The sequence below is a fragment of the Ostrea edulis genome, chromosome 6, assembly GCF_947568905.1.
Source record: "Ostrea edulis chromosome 6, xbOstEdul1.1, whole genome shotgun sequence".
In the NCBI taxonomy this organism is placed as follows: Eukaryota; Metazoa; Mollusca; class Bivalvia; order Ostreida; family Ostreidae; genus Ostrea; species Ostrea edulis.
This window is the reverse complement of record NC_079169.1, coordinates 25,780,986-25,804,475: the sequence shown is the minus strand read 5'-3', so window position 1 is coordinate 25,804,475 and position 23,490 is coordinate 25,780,986. Positions and strand designations below refer to the sequence as shown.

At 35.9% G+C, this 23,490-nt stretch overlaps 2 protein-coding genes across 5 annotated transcripts in view; both read left to right on the top strand.

Moving 5' to 3' along the window:
- The first annotated feature begins 347 nt into the window (after window positions 1-347).
- On the top strand, window positions 348-21,781 carry LOC125647077 (monocarboxylate transporter 12-like). Of its 2 annotated transcripts, none has more exons than XM_048873769.2 (5): window positions 348-515; window positions 670-813; window positions 928-1,071; window positions 2,889-3,677; window positions 19,231-21,781. In XM_048873769.2, exons 1-5 carry the CDS (start codon window positions 482-484, stop codon window positions 19,407-19,409), a joined length of 1,290 nt encoding a protein of 429 aa, XP_048729726.2. In that variant the 5' UTR covers window positions 348-481; the 3' UTR covers window positions 19,410-21,781. The 2 variants fall into 2 exon arrangements, with proteins under 2 accessions (XP_048729726.2, XP_055998146.1); XM_056142171.1 differs by lacking the exon at window positions 19,231-21,781 and adding an exon at window positions 7,619-7,805 and having other exon boundaries at window positions 355-515.
- Window positions 21,782-23,009: 1,228 nt separating this feature from the next.
- Window positions 23,010-23,490, top strand: part of LOC130047375 (uncharacterized) — an 8,423-nt gene continuing 7,942 nt past the window's right edge. For all 3 annotated transcript variants that reach the window (XR_008796269.1, XR_008796268.1, XM_056142178.1), the window contains exon 1: window positions 23,010-23,305. The gene's annotated coding sequence lies outside the window, so the exon portion shown is untranslated. The remainder of the gene's footprint in view (window positions 23,306-23,490) is intronic.

Genomic DNA, 23,490 nt, shown 5'->3' with positions numbered 1-23,490 from the left:
TCAAGTACTAGCATTGAAATGTATACATTACATGGATTTCATATGAAAATATAATGATATTCGCATAATATTTGCATGAATATCGTGCGAAAAACCTTAATAGTAGGTAACAATAATATTCGCATGAATATCGTGCGAATTATTTTTCATATGATAATCATGCGAATTTCACATGAAAATCACATGATTTTTTTCATGCGAATATCATGCGTGGTCCTTTTCGTCTCCTTTTCATGCGAAGAATTCGCATGATATTCATGCGAATTTCATGCGAGCCACTTTTCCCTGTGTAGTTGTCAATGAGGGTGAAAGGATATCACAAGACACTATACCTAAGGACAATGGATACTCTTTGTATGCCGATACACGAGAATGTCAAACCTGGATAATGGGTCCATCCACTCGTAAAGTTTACTGCACACTATATAAACATGATGATGCATAATTGCCGTGTTAACTTGTATCTACCGTTTAGTGACAAATGGATTTTGGATATTCCTGGGTTGTATTGTCAGGTCAGTATTATGGGATTTTACATGTATTTAGTATGTGTTGATGTATCAAAATTGCTATTCTGTTTGTTTGGGGTTTACATGTATATGGTTTTTAATTGTTTTATATAGTTTTCACTTGCCATTTAAGTTGTATGCAAACATTTCTTCACTGTAGCATGTTGCTGCATACATATGTTGGCGTTTGGTCTGTTGAAGTCCTACGGAATGCTGTTGGTGAAATTATTAACAGTTTATAATGGTGGAGCTGGGTTCACTTCTACGGTGGGATCGGTGGCGTCATTAGTGTTGAGTTTCACAGGTTACGTATATTTCCTGTCTTGAAATAGAATTTTTAAATATTTTTTTCTTCTAAAATTCCCTACACTTGTATTACATTAGAAAAATTTATTTATTCGCCAAAATATTTTTATAGGAGTGTTCGGGTGTGCCTTGGGTGAGAGGACAACATTTCGAAAGGTCCTGTTTTTCGGTGGAATCATGCAGTCCATGGGAATTTTCCTCAGTGTGTTTGTTAATAGACTAAACATCATGTTTGTTACCTACACGCTCATCACAGGTAAAACTATCTTTCCTCGTGACATTCTGCAAATTCACGACAAAATATATTTTAGCAGCTCAGTGTAAGAGCGTTCGCTACGTTACCGGGGGGTCGTGAGTTCGAGCCTGGCTCGTACCATAGCCACGTGAAACTGGAGATGTGAACCTAGGTAGTGATTGCTCCCCGTCAAATGCTCAATCCTTAGAATTGAGAATCACGGGTCTTTCGGATATGACATGAAAATGGAGGTCCCGTGCAGCGGCAGGCATTGGCACGTTAAAGAACCTTCACTTCTACGGCCCAGAGCACTAAACATAGGTCTAGATTTACAGCAGGTGACGTCTCAATACAAGTGAAAACTTCGTGTCGTCCCGTATAACAAGTTAACAAAATCCTAGTCGTCCATTAACAGCTCCATTTAAATATTTTTCTTCAGAACGATTTCATTTAAGTACATGAGCTAGACACTACGTTTTGTGGCGATTACCATCATGCACGGTGGCCAATCACGTGAGTTTGATGTGACCAATTACCCCGGGAAATGACGACGAATGTCAACACGTGGGGAAATTAAAAAGAATAAGTAACACCTTTATTAATAACGAATTGTCACATAACTTATATCAACATTTGAAGGATTTTCCCAGGAACACAGCTATACTAAATCTGTAGTTCTACATGCGATAGAAACAGAGAACATTGACACGGGTTTTTTTGGTTTTCAGTCAAAAACGTTCTGACTGCAAAGAAAATATGTCAATGTTCTATGCTTCTAGAACTACCATTTTAGTATGCGTTTGTAATAAAGTATTTAAAGGTGTTACTTATTAGTCCCCTACCGACGAAGTCGAAGGGGACTTTAGGTTTGCGCTCCGTCCGTCTGTCTGTCCGTCAGTCCTGCAAATCAGTTTTCCGGACTTTTTTTAAATGTGCTTGCAGATATTCATTTGATATTTGGTACATTGCTTTGCCATAAGTTGCTGATCAAGTTCGAGTTTTGTCTCGGTCCGTTGATTTTTCACTAAGTTATGGCCCTTAGACTTAAAAAAAATAACATAAATTATCAGTTTTCTTGACTTTTTTTTAAAGTGCTTGCAGATATTTATTTGATATTCTGTACATCATGATAATTGCTTTGCCATTACAAGTTACAGATCAATTTTGAAGTTTTCCTGGTCTAGTCTTTGTACCTGAATAGTAGTTGATTTCCAACCATTAATATTCCTATCTTGGTTTCGCAATCTTCCCTTTTACCATAACCTTGCTCTCATAATGAACTTCGAATATTGTTGCGGTCCAATAATTCATACTCTCAGAATGCTTGTTCTTTTTAATTTCCCTACGTGTTGACTTTCGTCGTCATTTTCCGGCTAATAGGTCGTGACAAAATCACGTGATGCGCCACCATGGACATGGTATTTGATTCGTTAAGATACCAACCGCTCTCTATGGATTAACGACTGCATACCAAGCCTTCCTTTCAGATATTCAATTCGGGAAGGGGGGTGCAACGTCATGGACTAGAACAATGATTATCTGCAAACTTGACATCTACCTTTGCCTGTGATGAATCTATATAAAATACCTAATGGAATAGCCATTCCCAAAAGGATTTTATAAACATTTACTAATTATCGTAGGACATGTTCAGGACGTTCTTGATTCATATTTTGAGAATTGGGCTGTTCTAAAGTATTCAATTTTCACCTCTCAAACATATTTGAGAGAAAAACCGCATCAGTCACATCCGAAGATTGAAAAAAACCTCGAATAATATTTAATATATGTATGCCAGATGTTAAAAGTTAACATACGTTTTATATTATCGGTTGCAGGAATTGGCTTTGGACTCCTGATTTCTCCTGCCGCTACCGTTATGAATTTTTACTTTGAAAAGCATCGTGCTATAGCCAGTGGATTCCTCTGTTCCGCTAGTGGTGTGGGATTATTTCTGTTTCAAAACTTGTATAAAAATCTTTTTGATGAATATGGGCTAAAAGGTTGCCTACTGCTCATCAGTGGGATTGTATTAAATAACTGTGTTGCTGCTTTATTGATACGACAACCCGAACTGCTTAAAGAAAAGGACACTCATCTTGATCCAGCCTCATATCAAAGGTCTCCGCATAGTGTTTGTCTCGACTTTGTACAGAAACTCTTAAAGAATTGTCTGTCGCTATATCGAAACCTCTCCTTTATCCTAGAGTGCTCTTCTTTTACATGGGCGCAGATTGGGTATGTTGCCCATTTTTTCTTATTCCCCCCATTTATCAAAAGCAGGGGTTTTCAGGAGAGCTCCATCGTTATTGCTATGACAATTTTTGCTGTAGCAGAAATAATTTGTAGAATATTATGGGGTGCATTAACAGATCGTGTGTCTCCCGCTGTAGTGTATTGTGTTACTGTCTTTGTTGGAGGTTTCGCCGCGATCATTGTCAGTTTTACAAATCATTTATGGATACTGTATGGATATGCAGCCGTTGTTGGTGGTTTCCCAGGAGCGGTTTTTGTTTTCATGCCACCCATTCTTGTAAGGAGCTGTGGACTGAGGAATTTGGGATCAGCGCTCAGTCTGTCCTATCTATGCGGTGCTATTTCAATAGCTGCAGCTGTCCCCGTACTTGGTAAGTAAAACACACTCAACACCACTGGAGAAAATTAAAGCTTGGATTAAAACTAATAAGTTGTTGCCTTTGCCATAATGAATGAAATGCAACACTATTACAACCGTTGGCGGCCGCGTCCAAACACCATGCGATTGTTTTGGTACTTTTCTAATAAATTACACATTGTTCTACATCATCTACTCTAGGGGAGAAACTATAGAGGGTGGGGATTGTGGTGAGTATTTAAGTCATAAAATGAATATACAATGTATATGGAAAACGACTTGTGGTTATCTTGACCTAGTCCATTATAGGCCACCCGAGTTATTCAAATGATATCCGTTTTGTCCGTCGTCGTCCGTGAACTTTTTCAACTTCTCCAAAATCATTCAGCTAATTTCAACCAAACTTGTCACAAAGCATACTTTGGTGAGGGGGGGGGGTCAAAGTTTGTTCAAATAAAGGACAACCCCCTTCAAAGGAAGATGATCAATACTCAAAACAAGAGACATTTAGGCTTTTTCGGTCACCATAATATTAGTTTAAAATAGCACTAGCTATGGAATCGATACTAATTTTCCTGTTCAGGATATCTAAGCTAAATTTTAATATTCAGTAGCAGATTAAAGGGGCTGATTCACGATTTTACCCAAAATTTTGTTTTTCACTTTTAATGATCAAAATCTACTATCTAATGCACGGTGAAGATAACGAACAGTGATCAATCTCATAACTCCTACAAGCAATACAAAATAGATAGTTGGGCAAACACGGACCCCTGGACACACCAGAGGTGGGATCAGGTGCCTAGGAGGAGTAAGCATCCCCTGTTGACCGGTCACACCCGCCATGAGCCCCATATCCTGATCAGGTAAACGGAGTTAATGTGTTTGAAAGATTTCACATGAAAGTTAAGGTTATACATCATCACAGAAGCTCATTTTAGAGAGTTTATTATTTGTTTTATAAACAAAGATTGCGATATGCTATTGTTTACGGAATTTTCAAAAGAAATGGATATCGATCTAAGTATTATTATATCTTTCATTTTTCAAGCATTTTTGGGATGAAATGTGTCATCTAAAAGTTAAAATTTGTGACTATGCAAAATTAAGATGCATTATATTACAAAATCAATATTTCACTTGTTTGTTTGTTTACATACATGTAGAAAGACTCGAGTCTTTGTTTACATAACACATATTTAAGGTTGAAATATTGCTTTCATTCATGCATTCAGAAGATCAAAATTTTGGCTGTCAACATTAAATGAGTTATATTTAATATCAAAAATGAAAAATATTTTTTATCAAAAATCATGAACCAGTCCCTTTAAAACAAGATGTGTTCTTTAACACCAATGCCCCCAGAAAGTGTACATATTGATGAAGCACTTTCAATACAATATCTTATATTACCATTATATGACTATTTTGGCCGTCCTAGAGTCAAACCCACGGGGTTGCGAAATTCGTAATTTTGGTGCACTGTACATTCCTTTCCACTTTTCCTGAATATGCATTTAGTTTAGGTCAGCTGACGTCCGTCGTTCGTTAACAATTGAACATTTCTAACTTCTTGATAACTACCAGTCCAATTCTTTTCAAATTTGGTGTGAAGCATTTTTGGGTCAAATGCTGTCTGACGTGTTTCATACCGATTGTTAGGCCGTTCTTGGCACACCGATTTTGACTACGGATAACTCCGTTTTCCTGATCAGGATATAGGGCTCACGGCAGGTATGACCGGTCAACAGGGGATCGAGGCACCTGATCCCACCTCTGGTGTGTGAAGGGGTCCGTGTTTGCCCAACTGTCTATATTGTATTGCTTATAGGAGTCATGAGATTGATCACTGTTCGTTATCTTCACCTTTCGTGTGTGAACAATAGAAATTTTTAACTTCTCTATAAATTCCGTGGGGATTCGGGTTAAAATAAGTCTTCAGTACCCCGTGCTTGTCGTAAGAGGCGACTAAACGGGGCGGTCCTTCGGGTGTGTCACAGGAGGTGTGGCACGATAAAAATCCTTTCCTGCTGAATGGCCATAAGCGCCAAGCATAGGCCTAAATTTCGCAGCCCTTCACCGGCAATGGTGACGTCTCCATATGATTGAAATCTTCTTAAGAGGGACGCAAAACAATATACAATCAATCAATCTTCTCGATAACTGCCATTCCAATTCTTTACAAATTTAATATGAAGCATCTGTGGAACAAGGAGGACATAAATTGTAAATTTCAGGATTCCTGCACCCCTAGGGGTGGGGCAAAAACTGCTCAATTTTCAAAAATCTCCTTCTCTAGAGCCGTACATGTGTAAGAGAAACTAAATGCATAACAATGTAAAGCAGGAAGGCCTCTACCAAAATTGTAAATTTCATGATCCCCAGTGTAGGGGTTCTGTCCCAGGGTGGGATCAAACTTATTATATATTGTTTATATGTAAAACATTTAAATAACATTTTTAGTGCTATTGATACTAAATTGAAACTAAATGAATATTTAGAAAGAGCAGGTAGCCCTTTACCAAAATGTTAAATTTGATGATCCTAGGGGTAAGGGTTTTGGTGTGGCAAAAATGGTTAGTTATTAAATGTGTGAACAATACAAATTTTTAACTTCTTTTTAAATTTGGTATGAAGCATCTATAGAACAAGGGGGACATAAATTGTAAAGTTCAGAATTCAAGGGGCCTTAGGGACAGGACAAAAATTGACCAATTAAAAAAAATCTTCTCTACAACCGCACAGGTGTAAGAAATTTAAAAGGAGTAGGTAGTCCTTTACCAAAATTCTAAATATGCTAGGCGTAAGGGTTTGGTTTCAGGGTAGTGTTAAATTTATAATGATTTCAAGGACTTATTTAAGTTTGCTGATACTGTATGAAATCTAAAAGCATACTTAGGATTAACAGAAAAGGATGTACAAAAAATGGCGAATTTCACAACTCAGGGTTTTGATTCTAGGATGGGTCCAAATTAGTCATATCTTTTAATGTCAATGCACGTATTATATCATGTAAAGCCTTTTATCAATGTATGTACTTTTGAGGGGATTGAAGTTTGAACAACACATCTTGTTTTATACTGTTGCTGAACATTAGAATTTAGCTTAGATATTCAGAACAGGAATTATTTTCTAGATTTCATAGCCCTTGGAAGTAGTGATACTTTTCACTAGTATTCAGGCGACCAATAAGGCCTGTAGGCCTCTTGTTAAACAATATCAGCAAAATTAAAGACGTTTTTCAAATGATTAGCACAATAATCCCTATGATAATTTTTACCCCATCCTGGGATCACGAAATTTACAATTATGGTCATGGACTATCTACTTTGTCTAAATATCTATTTTTTTCTCGATTTGGTATCAATAGCATAAAGATGTTATTTAAATGTTTTACTCAAAACATTATATGTAGTCGGAACCTCTACCCAAGGGTTCACGACATGTAAAATTTTGTTAGCGGCTTTCCTGCTCTACATTACTATGCATTTAGTTTATGTTACATATGTGAGGTTGTAGAGAAGAAGGTATTTAAAAATATGACAATTTTTGTCCCGGCCCTAAAGAGCAACGGGTACTGCTGTCCTAAAATACATTTTATTCCCCCCCCCCTTGTCCAACTGATGTTTCATACCAAATTCGAAAAAATTGGAATGATAGTAATCGAGAAGTTAAAAATGTCAATTTGTTGACACATATAATCACTACGACCATTTTGTCCCACCCAGGTACCAGAACCCCTAGTCTTGGGGTTATGAAACTTCTTCAACATATCCATTTACTTTCAATTTGATGTCAATAGCATTAAATGTGTTAATTAAATACTTTACACATAAACACTGTATACTAAGTCACCCTCGAAGTCAGAACCTCTAACCCAGGGATCATGAAATTTACAGTTTTGGTAGATACATGTATCTCTCTGCTCAATATTGCTATACATTTTTCTTGCAGATGTGCAGTTGTAGAGGAGAGCACTTTTGGAAGTTGGGTCAATTTTTGACCCACGCCTAAGGCGTTAATTAAAAGTATCACAAGTCCTAAGGGCTTTGAAATCTAGTATTTAAAAAATCCTGTTCTGCGTATCTAAGCTAAATGCCCCCCGAAAATGCTTATAATGATGAAAAACTGTTCATAATATACATGTATGTAACATTAACACGGTTTGACAAATTTGGACCTGTTCTAGAGTCAAAACCCTGGGTTGCGAAATTCACAAATTAGGTACATCCCTTTCTGCATTTAGTTTATATATCAGCAAACGTAAAGAAGAATTTCAAATACTCACTATAATAATTTTGGTCCCACCCTGGAACTAAAAATCCTTACTCCCTGGGATCATGAAATTTCCAATTTTGGTAAAGGACTACCTACTCCTTCTAAATATCTATTTCGTTTCAATTTAGTGTCGGTAACATTAAAGATCTTTGCACAATGATTTTGACTATGGATAACTCCGTTTACTTGATTAAGATATAGGGCTCATGGTGGATGTAACCGGTCGACATGGGATGCTTACTCCTCATAGGAACGTAATGTCACCTATGGTGTGTCCAGGGGGTCTGTGTTTGCCCAACTCTCTATTTTGTATTGCTTATAGGAGTTATGAGATTGACCACTGTTCGTTTTCTTCACCTTTCATAATATTCCAATGTTTTACACATATATACACCAAAGTTTGACCCCGCCCTCTAGTCAGATTTCCTACCCCCTGGGATTGGTGGAGGCATCCATGCTTTCCATCACTCTGTATTTAGTGTTTTTAAACTGGTCAACTTTTGAACAGTTTTTGACCCGCCAAACCCCTTACACCACGATGTTACTGCTGTCCTGAAATATAATTTATGTCCCCCTTGTTCCAAAGGTGCTTCATACCAAATTAAAAAATAATTAGAATGGTAGTTATCAAGAAGATAACAACGCTCGATTGTTTGTTTTTTTTCCTGTTGACATTGATTTTATTAAGAAAGTACATTATTCTAGTTTCGGGTTAAAATATCCAAAGATTTCCCCTCAGTATTCCTCACCTGGGTTGCCAGGGGGCTCTTGGATTAAAAAAGCATTTATCAATAATTCAAGTACATACAATGTATAGATGTAGACTCTTCGGCTATCAATTTAATAAATAATAATATAGTTCAGAATTCACTGGCCAAGTTTGTGCCCCTTACCTGTTTATCTTGAAGAACTGTCCCCTTCAAGTATATCGTCTTATTATAATGCATACATATAGAAATATATTTATTATGCATTATATATTTTCAGCCATATCCTTTAGCATTTTATAAAGATAAGTTGCTTTGATTTTTTTTTTTTTTTTTGTCATGCATAGAATTCATAAAAATAACTGTTTCTTGATGTACATCATGAGACCATGAATGCGTTCTTCACAATTTTCAAATCAACATTGCATTTTAAATTTATGTATTTTCATAGCAGTTGTTGTAGCTGTTCGTTGTATTGTTTTCTTGTAAATAAAAACCTAGAACAATTAATTACCATGTATTCTTAAAATTGAAATATTTTCAGTGTTCCAAATATAATGTACATTGTTGCTTTCAAAAAGTCAATGCTTTGAATTTTCTACGACCTTACATAATAGGCAAAAACTGGATTGTTCATTTTGTCATTTGCTCAGTGACAAATTACAACAGTGTGTCAAGTTATGTAGCAATTTGTAATTGAATTCCGCTACTGATTTGTTTCAAATATAACAATACTTAATTGTTAACACATTTAATCATTGACCATTTTAGGCCAATCCTGTTACCAAAACCCCTACCCCTGGGATCATGAAATTTATAATTTTGGTAATAGGTTATCTGCTCTTTCTAAATATACATTTAGTTTTTATTTAGTATAGAAAGCATTAAAGATGTTTTTAAATGTTTTACACAAAAGCGCTATATACCAAGTTCGGTCCCCGCCCTGGAGTCAAAACCTCTACCCCGGGGATCATGAAATTTACAACTTTCGTAGAGGCCTTCCTTGTAGAGAAGGGTTTTGAACAATTTTGGTAGTTTTTGCCCTTCCCCATACGCCCCAGAGATGCAGGAGACCTGGAATTTACAAGTTATGTCCCCCTTATCCCAATGTTGCTTCATTCCAAATTTGAAGAGAATTTGAAAGGTAGTTACTAAGAATAAGGTTTAAAATGTTCAGTTATTGACACATTTAATCACTGACCATTTTGGCCCCACCCTGAAACCAAAACCCCTACCTTTGGGAACATGAAATTTACAATTTGGTAAATGACTACACACTCCTTCAAAATATCCATTCACTTTCAATTTAGTATCAAAAGCATAAAGATGTTTTTTATTTAAATGTTTTACACATAAACACTATACACACAAACCAAGTTTGGTCCCACACTGGAGTCAGAACCTTTACCCCGGTGATCTTGAAATTTACCATTTTGATATAGGCTTTACTGCACTACATCACTATGTATTTGATTTTTCTGACAGATGTGCGTTTGTTATCATTAGTCAATTTTCACTCCGCCCTTAAAGTCGCAGGATTCCTGAAATTTAGAATTTGTTCCAATGATGTTTCATAATTTGAGGATTTTCTCTATATATCGGTAGGTAAAACTTTGATCCCCTATTGTGACCCCACCTTTCCCTCGGGGGTCCTGATTTTAACAAACTTCAATCTGCACTATGTCAAGAAGCCTTCATGTAAATGTAAACTTTTCTGAAGATTTTCCCTATATATTTGTATGCAAAACTTTCATCCCCTTTTGAGGCCCCATCCTACCCCTGGGGACCATGACTTTAACAAATTGGAATCTGCACTATGTCGGGAAGCTTTCATGTAAATGTAAACTTTTCAGGCCTAGTTGTTTTTGAGAAGATTTTCCCAATATAATTGTATGTGAAACTTTGACCCCCTATTGTGATCCCATCCTACTCCCGGGGGCCATGATTTTCACAAACTTGAATATGAAGTATGTCAGGGAGCCTTCATGTAAATTTGTACTTACCTGACCCAGTGGTTCTTGAGAAGATTTTCAAAGATTTCCCCAATTCATTTGTATGTAAAACTTTGATCCCATATTGTAGCCCCATCCTACCCCTTGGGGTCATGATTTTAAAAAACTTGAATATTCCCTTTGTCAGAAGGTTTTCATGTAACTTTGTACTCTCTTAGCCCAGTGGATCTTGAGAAGATTTTTAAAGATTTTCCCTATATATTTGTATGTAAAAATTTTGATCCCCTATTGTGGCCCCATCCTACCCCCGGGAGTCATGGTTTTAACAAACTTGAATCTGCACTCTGTCAGGAAGCTTTCGTATAAGTTTCAGCTTCTGGCCCAGTGGTTCTTGAGAAGATTTTTAGATAACCCACCCTATTTTTGTAATTATCGTTCCTTTCAAGGGAGCATGGCCCTTCATTTGAAAACATTTGACAGCCCTTCACCAAAGGATGATTTTTGCCAACTTTGGTTGAAATTGGTCCAGTGGTTCTGGAGAAGAAGTTGAAAATGTGAAAGGTTTACAGACAGACAGACAACAGGCGGTCAGCTCAGGTGGAATAAAAGTGATTTCTCTTTAAATATGTAAAGGTAGGAAATACAAAATACTGTCGAAAGAAATATTTCCCTAAAGGTGAAAAATAAAACCAATGTCATTTTTGCAAGTAATATACTGGATATGATTCGTACAACCAACGAAATAATGTATACAAGCGATGACATAGAAAGTATACAAGGATAAACTCAGGTGACCTATTGCGATTGGTTGTCGTCCGTTAACAATTGAACATTTTTTAACTTTTTGATAACTACCAGTCCAATTCTTTTCAACTTTGGTATGAGGCATCTTTGGGACAAGGGGGCATAAATTGTATGTGACGTTGATGATTTACTTATAATGTAATATATTATTTTGTGCAGTTTATATGAGTCGCAATTATACTGTAAGGGAGGAATCGCACATTTTCTTCACTAATTTTATTTTCAATGCAAAATATTCTCTCTTTTTTTTGTAACCAATGCTGAAGATAACTTAATTTGTTAAAAACTTTGACAAGAGAAAAAAATCTTTTGTCCTGTGACTTGCCCACTCTTGTGGATTTAAAAAAGGTGTCAGCAGCCAGTCTTTCCCAGGATAACCGCTATCACCGAGAAGATGGCATTTCACGGGCAATAAACGTCGTTGAAAGAGCTGAAATAGACCACTCTCCCTCAGTATTCTGGCATCGTGAGTCGCTCCCGGCCAGCTTGCCACGATGTCTAAAATCTTATAACTGGCATCACATACAATCTGTACATTTATACTGTGAAAGTTTTTCCGGTTGACATACTCCTCTTCGTGTTCACTGGGAGCTATAATTCGCACATGAGTCCCATCAATCGCCCCAACCACGCCAGGGAAACCAGCAATGGCAAAAAAGTCAACCTGGTGCTTTCGAATAGTTCCTGGGTCCATTGGAAAGGAAAGGAATCGCTTGACAATATTTGGTTGAACAAGAGCTGTAGTAACTCTTTGAATTATTCTTGAAACAGTTGACTGGTGAAGACCAAAGTTGTCACCACTACATAGCTGCATCTTACCTGTAGCATAGTATCTCAAGGCAACCATGACTTGCACAATTGCAGGCACACTGTGATTTCTGTTGGTCAAAGGCATAATGTCATTTTGAATTAGATCTGTTATAAATTCAATTCCTTCCTGATCAAATCTAAATCTGTGCTGCAGTTCTGCTGCTGTCATTGATTTTAAGGGATTAATTCGTGGTTTGAATGTTCTCTGTTTTCTGTCAGCCATTTTGTTCTTGCTAAGCAATATGCTTAAGAACTTAAGACAAGTTAAGACCATGCTTAACTTTAAGCATATACTAAGCATATACTTAAGAGTTAAGAAGTTTTATGCAATCTGCTAAGCAATATGCTAAGTAAAATCTCAACCTGCTAAGCAAGAAATTCATACTTAAGTATATGCTTAAGGACTTAAGAATTTTTATGCATACAACTCCAGCACCCCAGGGGTCTTAGGGGCGGGGCAAAAACTGCCCAAAATTGACCAATGTTCAAAAATCTTATCAAGAAACTCACACGTGTAAGAAAAACTAAATGCATGGTGATGTAGAGCAGGAAGGCCCTACCAAAATTGTAAATTTCATGATCCCCGGGGTAGGGGTTCTGACCCCAGGGCGGGGCCAAACTTGGTGTATAGTGTTTATTGTGTAATACACTTAAATAACATCTTCTTTAGTGCTGTTGATACTATATTGAAACTAAATAGATATTTCGAAAGAATAGGTAGTCCTTTACCAATATTGTAAATTTGATGATTTCAGGGGATGGGGTTTTGGTATCAGGGTGGGGCCAAAATGGTCAGTTATTAAATGTTTGAACAATAGACATTTTTAACTTCTTCATAACTATCATTACAATTTTTTTCAAATTTGGTATGAAGCATCTTTGGAACAAGGTGGACATAAATTGTAAATTTCAGGATTCCTGCACCCCTGTGACCTTAGGAGTGGGGCAAAAACTGTCCAAAATTGACAACTTTTCTAAATCTTCTCAAGAACCATACATGTTTAAGAAAAACTAAATGCATTAAGATGTAAAGCAGGAAAGCTTCTACCAAAATTGTAAATTTCATGATCCCCGGAATAGGGGTTTTGACCCCAGGGTGAGGCCAAACTTAGTAGATAGTGTTTATGAGTAAGTTTGCTGATACTGTATAAAATCTAAACGCATATTTAGGAATAGCAAAAAAAGATGTACAAAGAAATGGTGAATTTCACAAACCAGGGTTTGGATTCTAGGATGGGTCCAAATTAGCCATAGCTTATAATGTTTTAATGTTAATAGAGCTATTATATTATATGAAGCCTTTCATCAGTGTATGCACTTATGAGGGCATTGAACTTGTTTTATACTTTTGCTGAATGTTAAAATTTAGCTTAAATATTCAAAACAGGAAATGTTTTCTAGTCATTCTGTCTGAAACTTTAACCTTCCTAATAACCTTTGAACAGTAAGTGCTAGAGCTTTGATATTTCACATCAGTATAATTCCTTGTAACAAGACCTTTCCGTAGGTACCAACATTTTTTACCCAGTGACCTTGACCTTGGAGTTTGACCCACATTTTGACAACTTTAACCTTGCTAATAACCTTTGAACAGTAAGTGCTAGAGATTTGATATTTCACATGAGTATTCCGTGTGACAAGACCTTTCCGTGGGTACTTACGTGGACCTTAGCATTTGAACTCCGTTTTAAAAAATTGACATTGGTACTTCCAAATGGTAAATATTACAGCTTTCATATTGCACATGAGCATTTCTTGTGACAAGATCTTTCTACTGGTACCATGATATTTGCCCTTGTGACCATGGCCATCTTTGGAATTGGTCATTATTGGGGGCATTTGTGTTTTCACAAACACATCTTGTTTTTCACTAGCATTAAGGTGACCGATAAGGCCGGGCCTCTTGTTTTATAAAGTAATTAAAAGCAATATAATGTGTAATCTAAATAAATGTGTAACGTCATAGGTTTTAGCAAAATCTTTATTTTATTAGAATTGGTGCATGCTAGAAATATGGAGGAATTTTATTACATGGGTATTATAAAAAAAAATCTGGAAAGCAATCTGATATTGAAAAGGTTTATATTTTCTATAAATAATCAATTATCTATAATAATACAAAAATGTTGTCAAGGGCAGTAAGGGCAATAACTCCTGTGCTGATATTTCTCTAAGGCATGTTTATTATGCAATGATTTCCTTGACATCCACAATAAATTCATATATTTATACACCAGCAGTTTTATGAAACTGTTGAAATTAAAAATTTGTCATTTTAACCAGTTTTTATGTATTTTTGTCCACCAATCTTTGACCTTCAATTAAGATTAGCGTAGTTTTCAAATGGTCCGTGTTTGCCCAACTATATATTTTGTATTGCTTATAGGAGTTATGAGATTGATCACTTTTCGTTATCTTCACATTTCATATACAAACAAATATGGTTGCACTGTCTACTTGCAACATATATATCTCATTAATATGACATATTGTCCTGATATGACATGGGAATATTGTAAACAATTATCATTTTTATGTAATTCTTAGCTTTATGTGACTACAGATTAGCCCCACCAAATAGAAAATTCCCAAAACACAAACGAATCAAAGAACAGACCGTTTCGGCATGCCGAAATGAGAAAATTTCTCTGAATAGTGATATCATATGAATGCCTTGTAATAGTAGTGTGTCAATTTCATTAATAGTAAAAAAAAAAAAAAAAAGGTTTATTTTGTCATTTTTTTTTTTAAAATTTGAAATCTGGTTAAACTGTTAATTCGTACATAGATTTGATCACAGAAAACATATATCTCCCTTGGGTAGAACGGCATTTTTAACCAATGGATGTTGAGAAACTTTTCACAGCATTTTCTGCCAATCAGAACAGAGAGGAAGTGCAGTCTGCAGACTGTAAATAACTTCAACTTTGTATATCTTCAGTTTATTTCCCTCGCCATTCTCGGTTTAAAAAAACAAATTGTCACAACGACTCCCAGAATTTGGTTGAGATTAAATAAGTTGTCATATTGATTGGTTGGTTTCATATTGAGACGTCACCAGCTTTAGGTGAAAGGCCACAAATTAAGACCTATGCCTAGCACTCAGGGTCGTAGCAGTGAGGGGTTTTATTTAGCGTGCTAATGCCTGTCGTGACATGGAACTTTCGTTCTTTAAGGTAATTCCCCATACAACATCTTAAAATATTGAAAAACTTACAGATTTCTATCAAAATTTGCATGTATTTTATCGAGGATGTATATTGACCAAATTCCCGAAGAAAAATATGTTCAGCGGCCTTTCCCAAAGTACAGCCACTTCTAAAAATAGAACACATCACTTTTAAACAAGCAGTCTTAATATACATACATTTTAAGGCACTGTCTTTATTCAAACAATAGAAAATGTTTCTTTCATATGAATTAAAGAAAATGTATTGCATTTGACTGTTTTCAATAATTTTTCATCTACTGAACCATGCTCTTGGTTTCAAGGTGATGAAATGCGCGTATAGTAGTCAAATTTTGACTAACCATAGCCTACCATATCCAGAAATTTGTGTTTTCAAAAACCTTAAGATTTTTGAAACATTTCAATGTGTTTTACCATTACACTCCAGCAATCATTTGACATAAGAAATTGATAGGGTATCGGATAATTTGAGAGCCCAATGACACCCTCTAGGTTAAAAAACCTTGAAAAAACGCATATTGGAAAATGGTGTCTACGAATTATACCTATCTCTGCAAACATGTTTTCTTCGCCATTTACATTACTAAATTACCATTTCAAAAAATATCACAGGGTAGTTTTTTTAAAAACAGTTTAAAACATTAATACATTGATAGCTCTAAATATTGATTGGGAATTATTGACACGTAAATTTTTTTATTAAATCATAAAAGTTTATGATCCCATGGTATACGCTAACAATATTCACTTGTGTGAGGTAAATTGAAATTGCGGTATTTTAATCTGACTCTCTTGAAAAGTATGAAAATACGATACGAGTTTTTGGAAGCGCAGCTACGATATATACAATATCCTATTGATAATGTATTCTATTTTAAATATAAATAAAGACTTACCCATAGTTCATCGGCAGTTCTACTTTTGTCAACATTCTCTATGTGACCATATTCTTAATTGGTATCTGGATCTTTTGCCTTTAATCCACGAACAGCAAGAAAAATTTTATCTTCCTCAAGCAATAATCCCCACGACGTGATTCCTTATTTTATAAGTAGCAGACTACGGTTATGTGACATGACGTCACAATAGATGAAAAAATAAAATTATGTCGTCAGATCTAGTTCGAACAAAGAGAATGCTAACCTATGTTCAAGTTACAAATTTTGGGAAATTCATATATTTTAAAACACACGAATTCTGCATTCCTCGTCCCCTTGGTATTTTTTAGTTCCTGGTAGTTTTAACAATACGATACAGCCATGCGATGTGAGTGTTAACGACATATAACTACCGCGTACTTTCCGAGACGTTTTAATCAAAACATCAGTGAAGGTCATGTCCGGCCAGAAAAGTGTTTTAGATAGAAGAAAATTACATCACAACACCCATGATCCATACTGTACGTACAATAACACAAACGTACGACACCTAGGCCTAGAGATAGGGCCTAGATATATGATAAATCTGTCAGCGTACGATCTAAATTGAACACCATGAAATCATTAGACACAACAGAGATATAATGCACATACATGTATATGCACATTTACAGCCCACTCCACTTATATTGAAGCCGGTTATATTGAACTATCTGTTATATTGAAGTTGAAATAAATCCCCCAGTAGCAATATTTGTGTAGTTCAGTATTGGCTATATTGAACTTTGGATATAATGAAAAATTCAGGTCAGACCCCTGAAGTTCATTATATCCGGAGTAGACTGTATTATGGATTCGGAAGGCCTCGAAAGCGATTTTTGTCGTGTAAATAAATGTAAAAAATTTGCAAGGGGGGGGTTACAATGTCATATAGCTTTAGATTATGCATATATTTTATTTAGATCATGACGACATCGATTGTATTCTTTCAGGTTTAAATGAATTAAAAGTAAAACATAACAAAAATATGTGACTGTCAGTACATGTAGCACACAAAAATTTGCATTTTGTTAGTTGTACAGGAGATTCGATATTTCTACCCGTCCTTAATGATCAGAAATCACACTATATAAATAGTGCATGTAGTAATAATAAGTGAACACTTAAATGTCTGTTTTAATGAAGTGTACGCTAATCCATTTGTTTAAGGGAATGGAACAAATACCCAAATGGGATAGCTCAAACTTTAATAATTCAAACAAGCTAAACATCTATAAATATTCTACCACAAGGACAATATTTTGGAAGATATTTTTTTTTTTTTTTTTTGCTGCAAAGTGTTGGCTATTGCATAATAAATACTGTACCTTAACACCACAGATACCTAGATGTAATGGCAGCTAAGTTTTGTGTCCTAATAGTTCGCCAACATATTTTTTTCTTAGAAATTATACAAATATTCTTAAGTGTACTAAGATTTTCTGCAACTTTGTTTCTTCCTTCTTTGTTACCTATAAATATGGATTTCTGTGGAAGGGGGATCAGTGGGGGAAAGACATGCCCATATTTGTTTGGATTGATTGATTGAATATTGTTTAACGCCCCTCTCGATAATATTTCACTCATATGGAGAAGTCACCATTGCTGGTGAAGGGCTGCAAATTTTTGGCCTATGCTCGGTGCATATGGCCTTTGAGCAGAGAGGGATCTTTATTGTGCCACACCTGCTGTGGCACGGGACCTCGATTTTTGCGGTCTCATCCGAAAGATCGCCCCATTTAGTCGCCTTTCACGACAAGCAAGGGGTACGGAGGATCTATTCTAATCCGGATCCCCACGGGGACATATTTGTTTGGAAATCTTTTGAAAACGGTGCAGAGTTCTGTGATTGCAAACTAGATGTGTTTAAGGATTTACTTGAACAGGTAAGAAATACATAGAGGGTTTCAGTTTGGTTTTACATGGGGAGACGTTTCAGTATCTGTATTATCATTTCTCACCAGTCTTTGACAATTATTTATGAAAAAAATATTACCAATTGCCTTGGGGATCCGGGTTAAAATAGGTCCACAGTACCCCTTGCTTGTTGTAAGAGGCGATAGAATGGGGCGGTCCTTCCGAAGGGACTGAAAAAAAACGAGGTCCTTTGTGACAGCAGGTGTGGCGCGATAAAGATCCGTCCCTGCTCAAAGGCCTAAATTTTGCAGTCCGTTACCGGCATTGGTGTTGTTCTCATATGAGTGAAAAATTCTCGAGAGGGGTGTCAACAATGTATAATCAATCAATTTTACTATATACAATACCTGCTATATGCAAATCGGCATATGATACTTGGGTGAGCGTTAAGGCCCATCAGCCTCTTGTTTTGTAATATTGTCTACGTATATTGTTCTCTACCCATACACATCCTTTGGTCCAAGTTTAGTGCGTAATCAACATTATGGAAATGCTTTACTGTTTCTTTTAAATGTTTTATCTTCAAATTTGTAATTCTGAGTTAGGTACGCCTAGTTTAAATCGGGGGTATTGTCAGTGATGGAATGGTGTAGAGAACTACTATTTATAGGAGCTGTACCTAGAAACCTTCAATCAATTCCGAATTCCTATAGGCCTATGGTATCACTTGGCCTAAAAGTGGGATGGGAGTTTTTAGCAAACAGATGATATTTGGGTGACTATGACACCTCTGGTTTCAGTACAAAGTATTGCACACATATCATTGCATCCTTTTTTCATAAATATAACATTTTTATAGCTAAGACTTTGTACTACTTCTTATTGTTGATTTGTTTTGGGTTGGGTTTTTTTTTTTGGGGGGGGGGGGGTGATCCCTCGTGATAATGCAAAATTATTTGTCTCGATCTTAAAATATTAAGGGTTAAAAGAATACCGTTTACATGTTACCCTCCTTCAATCCTTGTTTCTAAACCCATGTTTCCATATACAGGTGTGATCGCTGATATCTCGGAAAGCTACAACAATACATTTCTTGTACTTGGAGCTTCATTCGTCACTTCCGGCTTTCTTATGACGATTGACATAATTAAGAGAAGTTGGGAAAGAAGGCTTTTCTCTCGGGCAAAGAAAACCCATCAAACTGAAGAGGAGCTGAAAATGATGCAATGAGATGTGGAAAAAGTAGTGTGGTTTCAATGTGATGACCAGATAGGAACTCCTACTTTTACCAATGCTATATGTTTCGTGAATGACTACATTAACGCCCTCGACCCAGTTGCACAAAAATTAGCTTAACAGATAATTAGCTTCCAATTTATGGCAAGTCAATATAAAGATTTAAAGAACTTTTTGTGTAACTGGTTCCAGGAGCCATGGCGACAGCCGGGTACACAAATGTTGTTTTTCATATTGTGGTAGATGGTGCAAAATGATAATGTAGAAACCGAGGCTGTGTACATCTTGTTTGCATTTCAAGGTTGTTTTTTTTTAGAAGTACTGTATTGTTTGACAACAGCTGTAAAATTTCTAGTATGTTTTTAAGGTCTCCAATTTGGGTTTCCTTGGGGAATAATTATGGCTTTTGCTCCTTTTCATTTACTTTTTCTCAAGTTCCCTTTCCTTACAAGCTACCTACTCAGCTACTAGTAACTCTAAATAAGCTATCTCCTAAGTTTAAAACAAACATTTAATTCAACCACAACTTGCTACTTCAACATTCACTGGGGTCAATGAGATATCGGTAACTGCAGTTACGGACATCCAAAGATGGATGACGCTAATTCAGCATAGAATTATTATCGTTGATTTTGTAATCATAGAGGATTATTTTTCCTTGCTTTATGTTTTCATTGATGTGTCATCAGATATGGAAATAAAATACACAGCAGCATATTCATACATTGATCCCTAAATGAAGAAATCCACCGTACAAAAATGTGGGGTGATGAGGGTAACTGTAAAAGACGATGTTCGTAACTGATAAGAAAACCTAGATAAATTATGTCCGTAGCTGTTGACTTATATTATATCTACACAGGTGTCTTTTACTACTTTCATCTGTAACACAATGATTAGATATTAAAAACTTTTGGCATTCCCCTATGATAAATAAATGTGAATTCAAATTTTCTACATACGAAGACCCCCCTCCCACTCTCCATTTTGGTAACGATTTATTGAGACTAGAATTAATCAAGCTGTTCGTGACCATTTCATATATGTTACGCATGCAGTTATATATTTCTAAAGACGAAATTATTAACAAAAATATTAATTAACTCTAAACTAAAACAGCAAGAATACTAAAAATATAACATCGATCTAATATTTATTTTTTTTTTCTGTGTAACACATGTATTACCAATTATTAACTTTCTAAAATGAAAAATCCTTGTAATCAGAAAAAACCCTCCCCCGAAATTTTGCAAATATATCATCAGTATAACTATACATGTTAATGAAGATGGACATGAGATTTTATTATCCAAGTAGACTATTTTGGAACGTTGACTGGAAATATCCCCCTCTTGAAAAAAAATCTAGATCTGCCCATCTCAGGGTTTCACTGACCTAAACTATTGACTTGGGTAGAATGGAACAATTTAGGTAATATTCCCTTTTTGTTTCTGATGATTTACCTAGTTTTAGTTTATTCGTTTTCCAGATCCCCCGGTCCGAACCAGTACTCGGTACAATGATGAGAATACTGCTAAATGTTATGGAAGTTTGATGTGTCTGCATTGACCACAAAGTGCACACCTTTCCTTGGTCAAGTACAAAGGCACAGACATGCCGCGTGTAAATGGATTGTATATGTAACGGAAGTACTGCTGTCAGACTTTCGTTCAATAAACTATTTTACTCACGGTACATATAAAACAAGAATTAGAAGCATCAATGCAATCAGTATGCTTAAATGTTGAATGACATTCGGTTTTATGCGTAAAAGAATTCTGGTAGCATACACCCCGAGCACAACATGTAGCATACATCCCGTGCACAACATTAATTTTTTTGTCGATATCTTTGAATACGATTGGTTTTATACACTGACAGTACATGCATAAACTTACACAGATAACACGTATTGGCCTATATTTTTCATAATGCTATGCGAGTTATTTCCCCCTTATTACAGAGTGCGGTCCTCAGTTGACGAATAAGAAATTTTTTTACAATTTTTGATTGCAATCAATTGCCAGCTAAGGAATTGTTTTTAAGAATTAAGTATAATAACTTAAAAATAGTGTAACTGAACAAAATATCTTAGTCATTGATTATATTTCTCTGTGTCCCTTGTGTGGTTCTCTCGCAAGCAATGTATGATCATGATGTAACAAAGTATGTAAATATTACCTAGTCATCGATTTCTTTAGGTCCTTAGTTTAACAGCAATTCCTCATTATTAATTTTTATCAATATTTTCGACAACCAAAACATAAAAACATGCAATACGATATGCCTAAAAACACATGTAAAACCAACGCATACATGTACATTATCAATTTATCGTTTCACACTTAACAAAACTACTTGTTGCTAAACGTACACCAGGCCTGGGGGTTATAAAACATTTTTGAGCACATTTTCATATTCAAAATCGAAACTCTGTGCTCCAAAATCGTACTCATACTCAAAAGTGAAGGTTATAAAACTTCTATAAAATCATCTTCACACTCAAATGGAGTACATGTTCAAGATTTTTCGAGTGTGTTTGGAAGCTTACTCAGAGTTGTACTCAAAACAAACATGGCTGTGTTTGAGTATGACTACGGAGAAAGTTTTATAACCTCCATGCTAGATGCAAATACACAAAGCATGTTTAATTATCTCGAATTGGTATGTCTAGTGTAATATTTTTGTTCAATCTGATTAAAATCAGATCCTCGATCCGCTCCTCTTTTTTGTTTTTCTTGTCGCTGAGGTAGCGACAAGAAAAAAAGAGGAGCGGATCGAGGATCTGATTTTAATCAGATTGTATTTTTGTTATAATACTTTTTTCGCGTGTGATTCAATCTGTTGAAAGTTAGATTTTGTGTACATCAACATACACCTCTTATTGCACTTAAATTACTCAAATGAGCACAAAAACAATCACCAGGCTCGTAGCAACAATGGGTCTGCCCCCTCTTGTTATTACATACAAAGTTGGTTTATGTGCAGAAATAGATCTATAGATAGGATCCCCTTCTTAAAAACAGCTTTGTCGTGAATGGTACGTAGTGGAAATGTAAAATTTAACCGATGCATGGAACTGAAAGATTAACCCTTGCCGTCTTCCTGCTAGAGCTTTGAGATTTTTTAGAATCTATTTGTCAAGAATTTTCAGGTAATATCATGAAGTCAACCCCCCCCCCCCACCCCCCCCCCCCCAACCCCTTTATAAACGATGCTACATGCCTGATTGCATCGCATGCTTTCATTGTGCTTTTAATTCTAGGTGTCTGTTAATTTTAAAACAGATTACTACTGAAATCCTCGGTATTAATTGCATAAATTTGAACAGAAATAAATGTCAAATACACCTTACAACACCCCTCTCCCTTTTCCAACTCTACAATTTGACGAAGTGCATATTTTATAAAGTTTTCTCCAGAAAATCTAAGAAATTAAATCTTGTTTTGCCATAGATATAATACAACCTGTTAAAACTGAGTATAATAAAGAATTTGGTAATGTAAGCTTAACTATACACTATTTGTTACTACTACATGTATTTATGTGAAGCTTAGGACTACAATCGTAAGTGCGCCCCAACTTCGGTTAACGCTATTTGGTACCGCTTGCAGGGCGGCGACCACGAGTTACCTGCCCCTATACAATGAGTTAATTGCCCCTGTATTTCATCTGTTAAGTTGTACTTAAAATAGGCTAACTCTTGCGCAAAAAAAGATAGAAAATATCAAATATGGGAAAGCGGGACGATAGACCAAACATATCTACGAAGAGACCGTTGTTGCCGGAAATATCTCTGTCTTTAGTAGTGTCCGCGAGGTATATTAATTTATAAAACATGAGATATTAGTACCATATTGCCCGGGAATCAAAAGATTTTTGCAAGATCGGTAAGTATATTCAGTATAGGCTAAACAAGCACAAGGCCAGGGCACGTGGTAAGTCATTCCGCAGCGCAGGAATGACCAAAACTAGCCTACTACGGTACCATTTACAGAAATTACCAAAAAAATGACAAAAATTACCGAGAGAGGAGCTAAAATTACCTCAGTAATACATGACATTTACTATCATA

Bases quoted from the DNA above. Each gene is read 5' to 3' on its own strand.
- LOC125647077 (XM_048873769.2), top strand. From the start codon at position 482: ATGGATTTTGGATATTCCTGGGTTGTATTGTCAG. The intron at 516-669 runs GTCAGTATTATG...TCTTCACTGTAG, and splicing joins TTCCTGGGTTGTATTGTCAG to CATGTTGCTGCATACATATG. The intron at 3,678-19,230 runs GTAAGTAAAACA...TTCCATATACAG, and splicing joins TGCAGCTGTCCCCGTACTTG to GTGTGATCGCTGATATCTCG.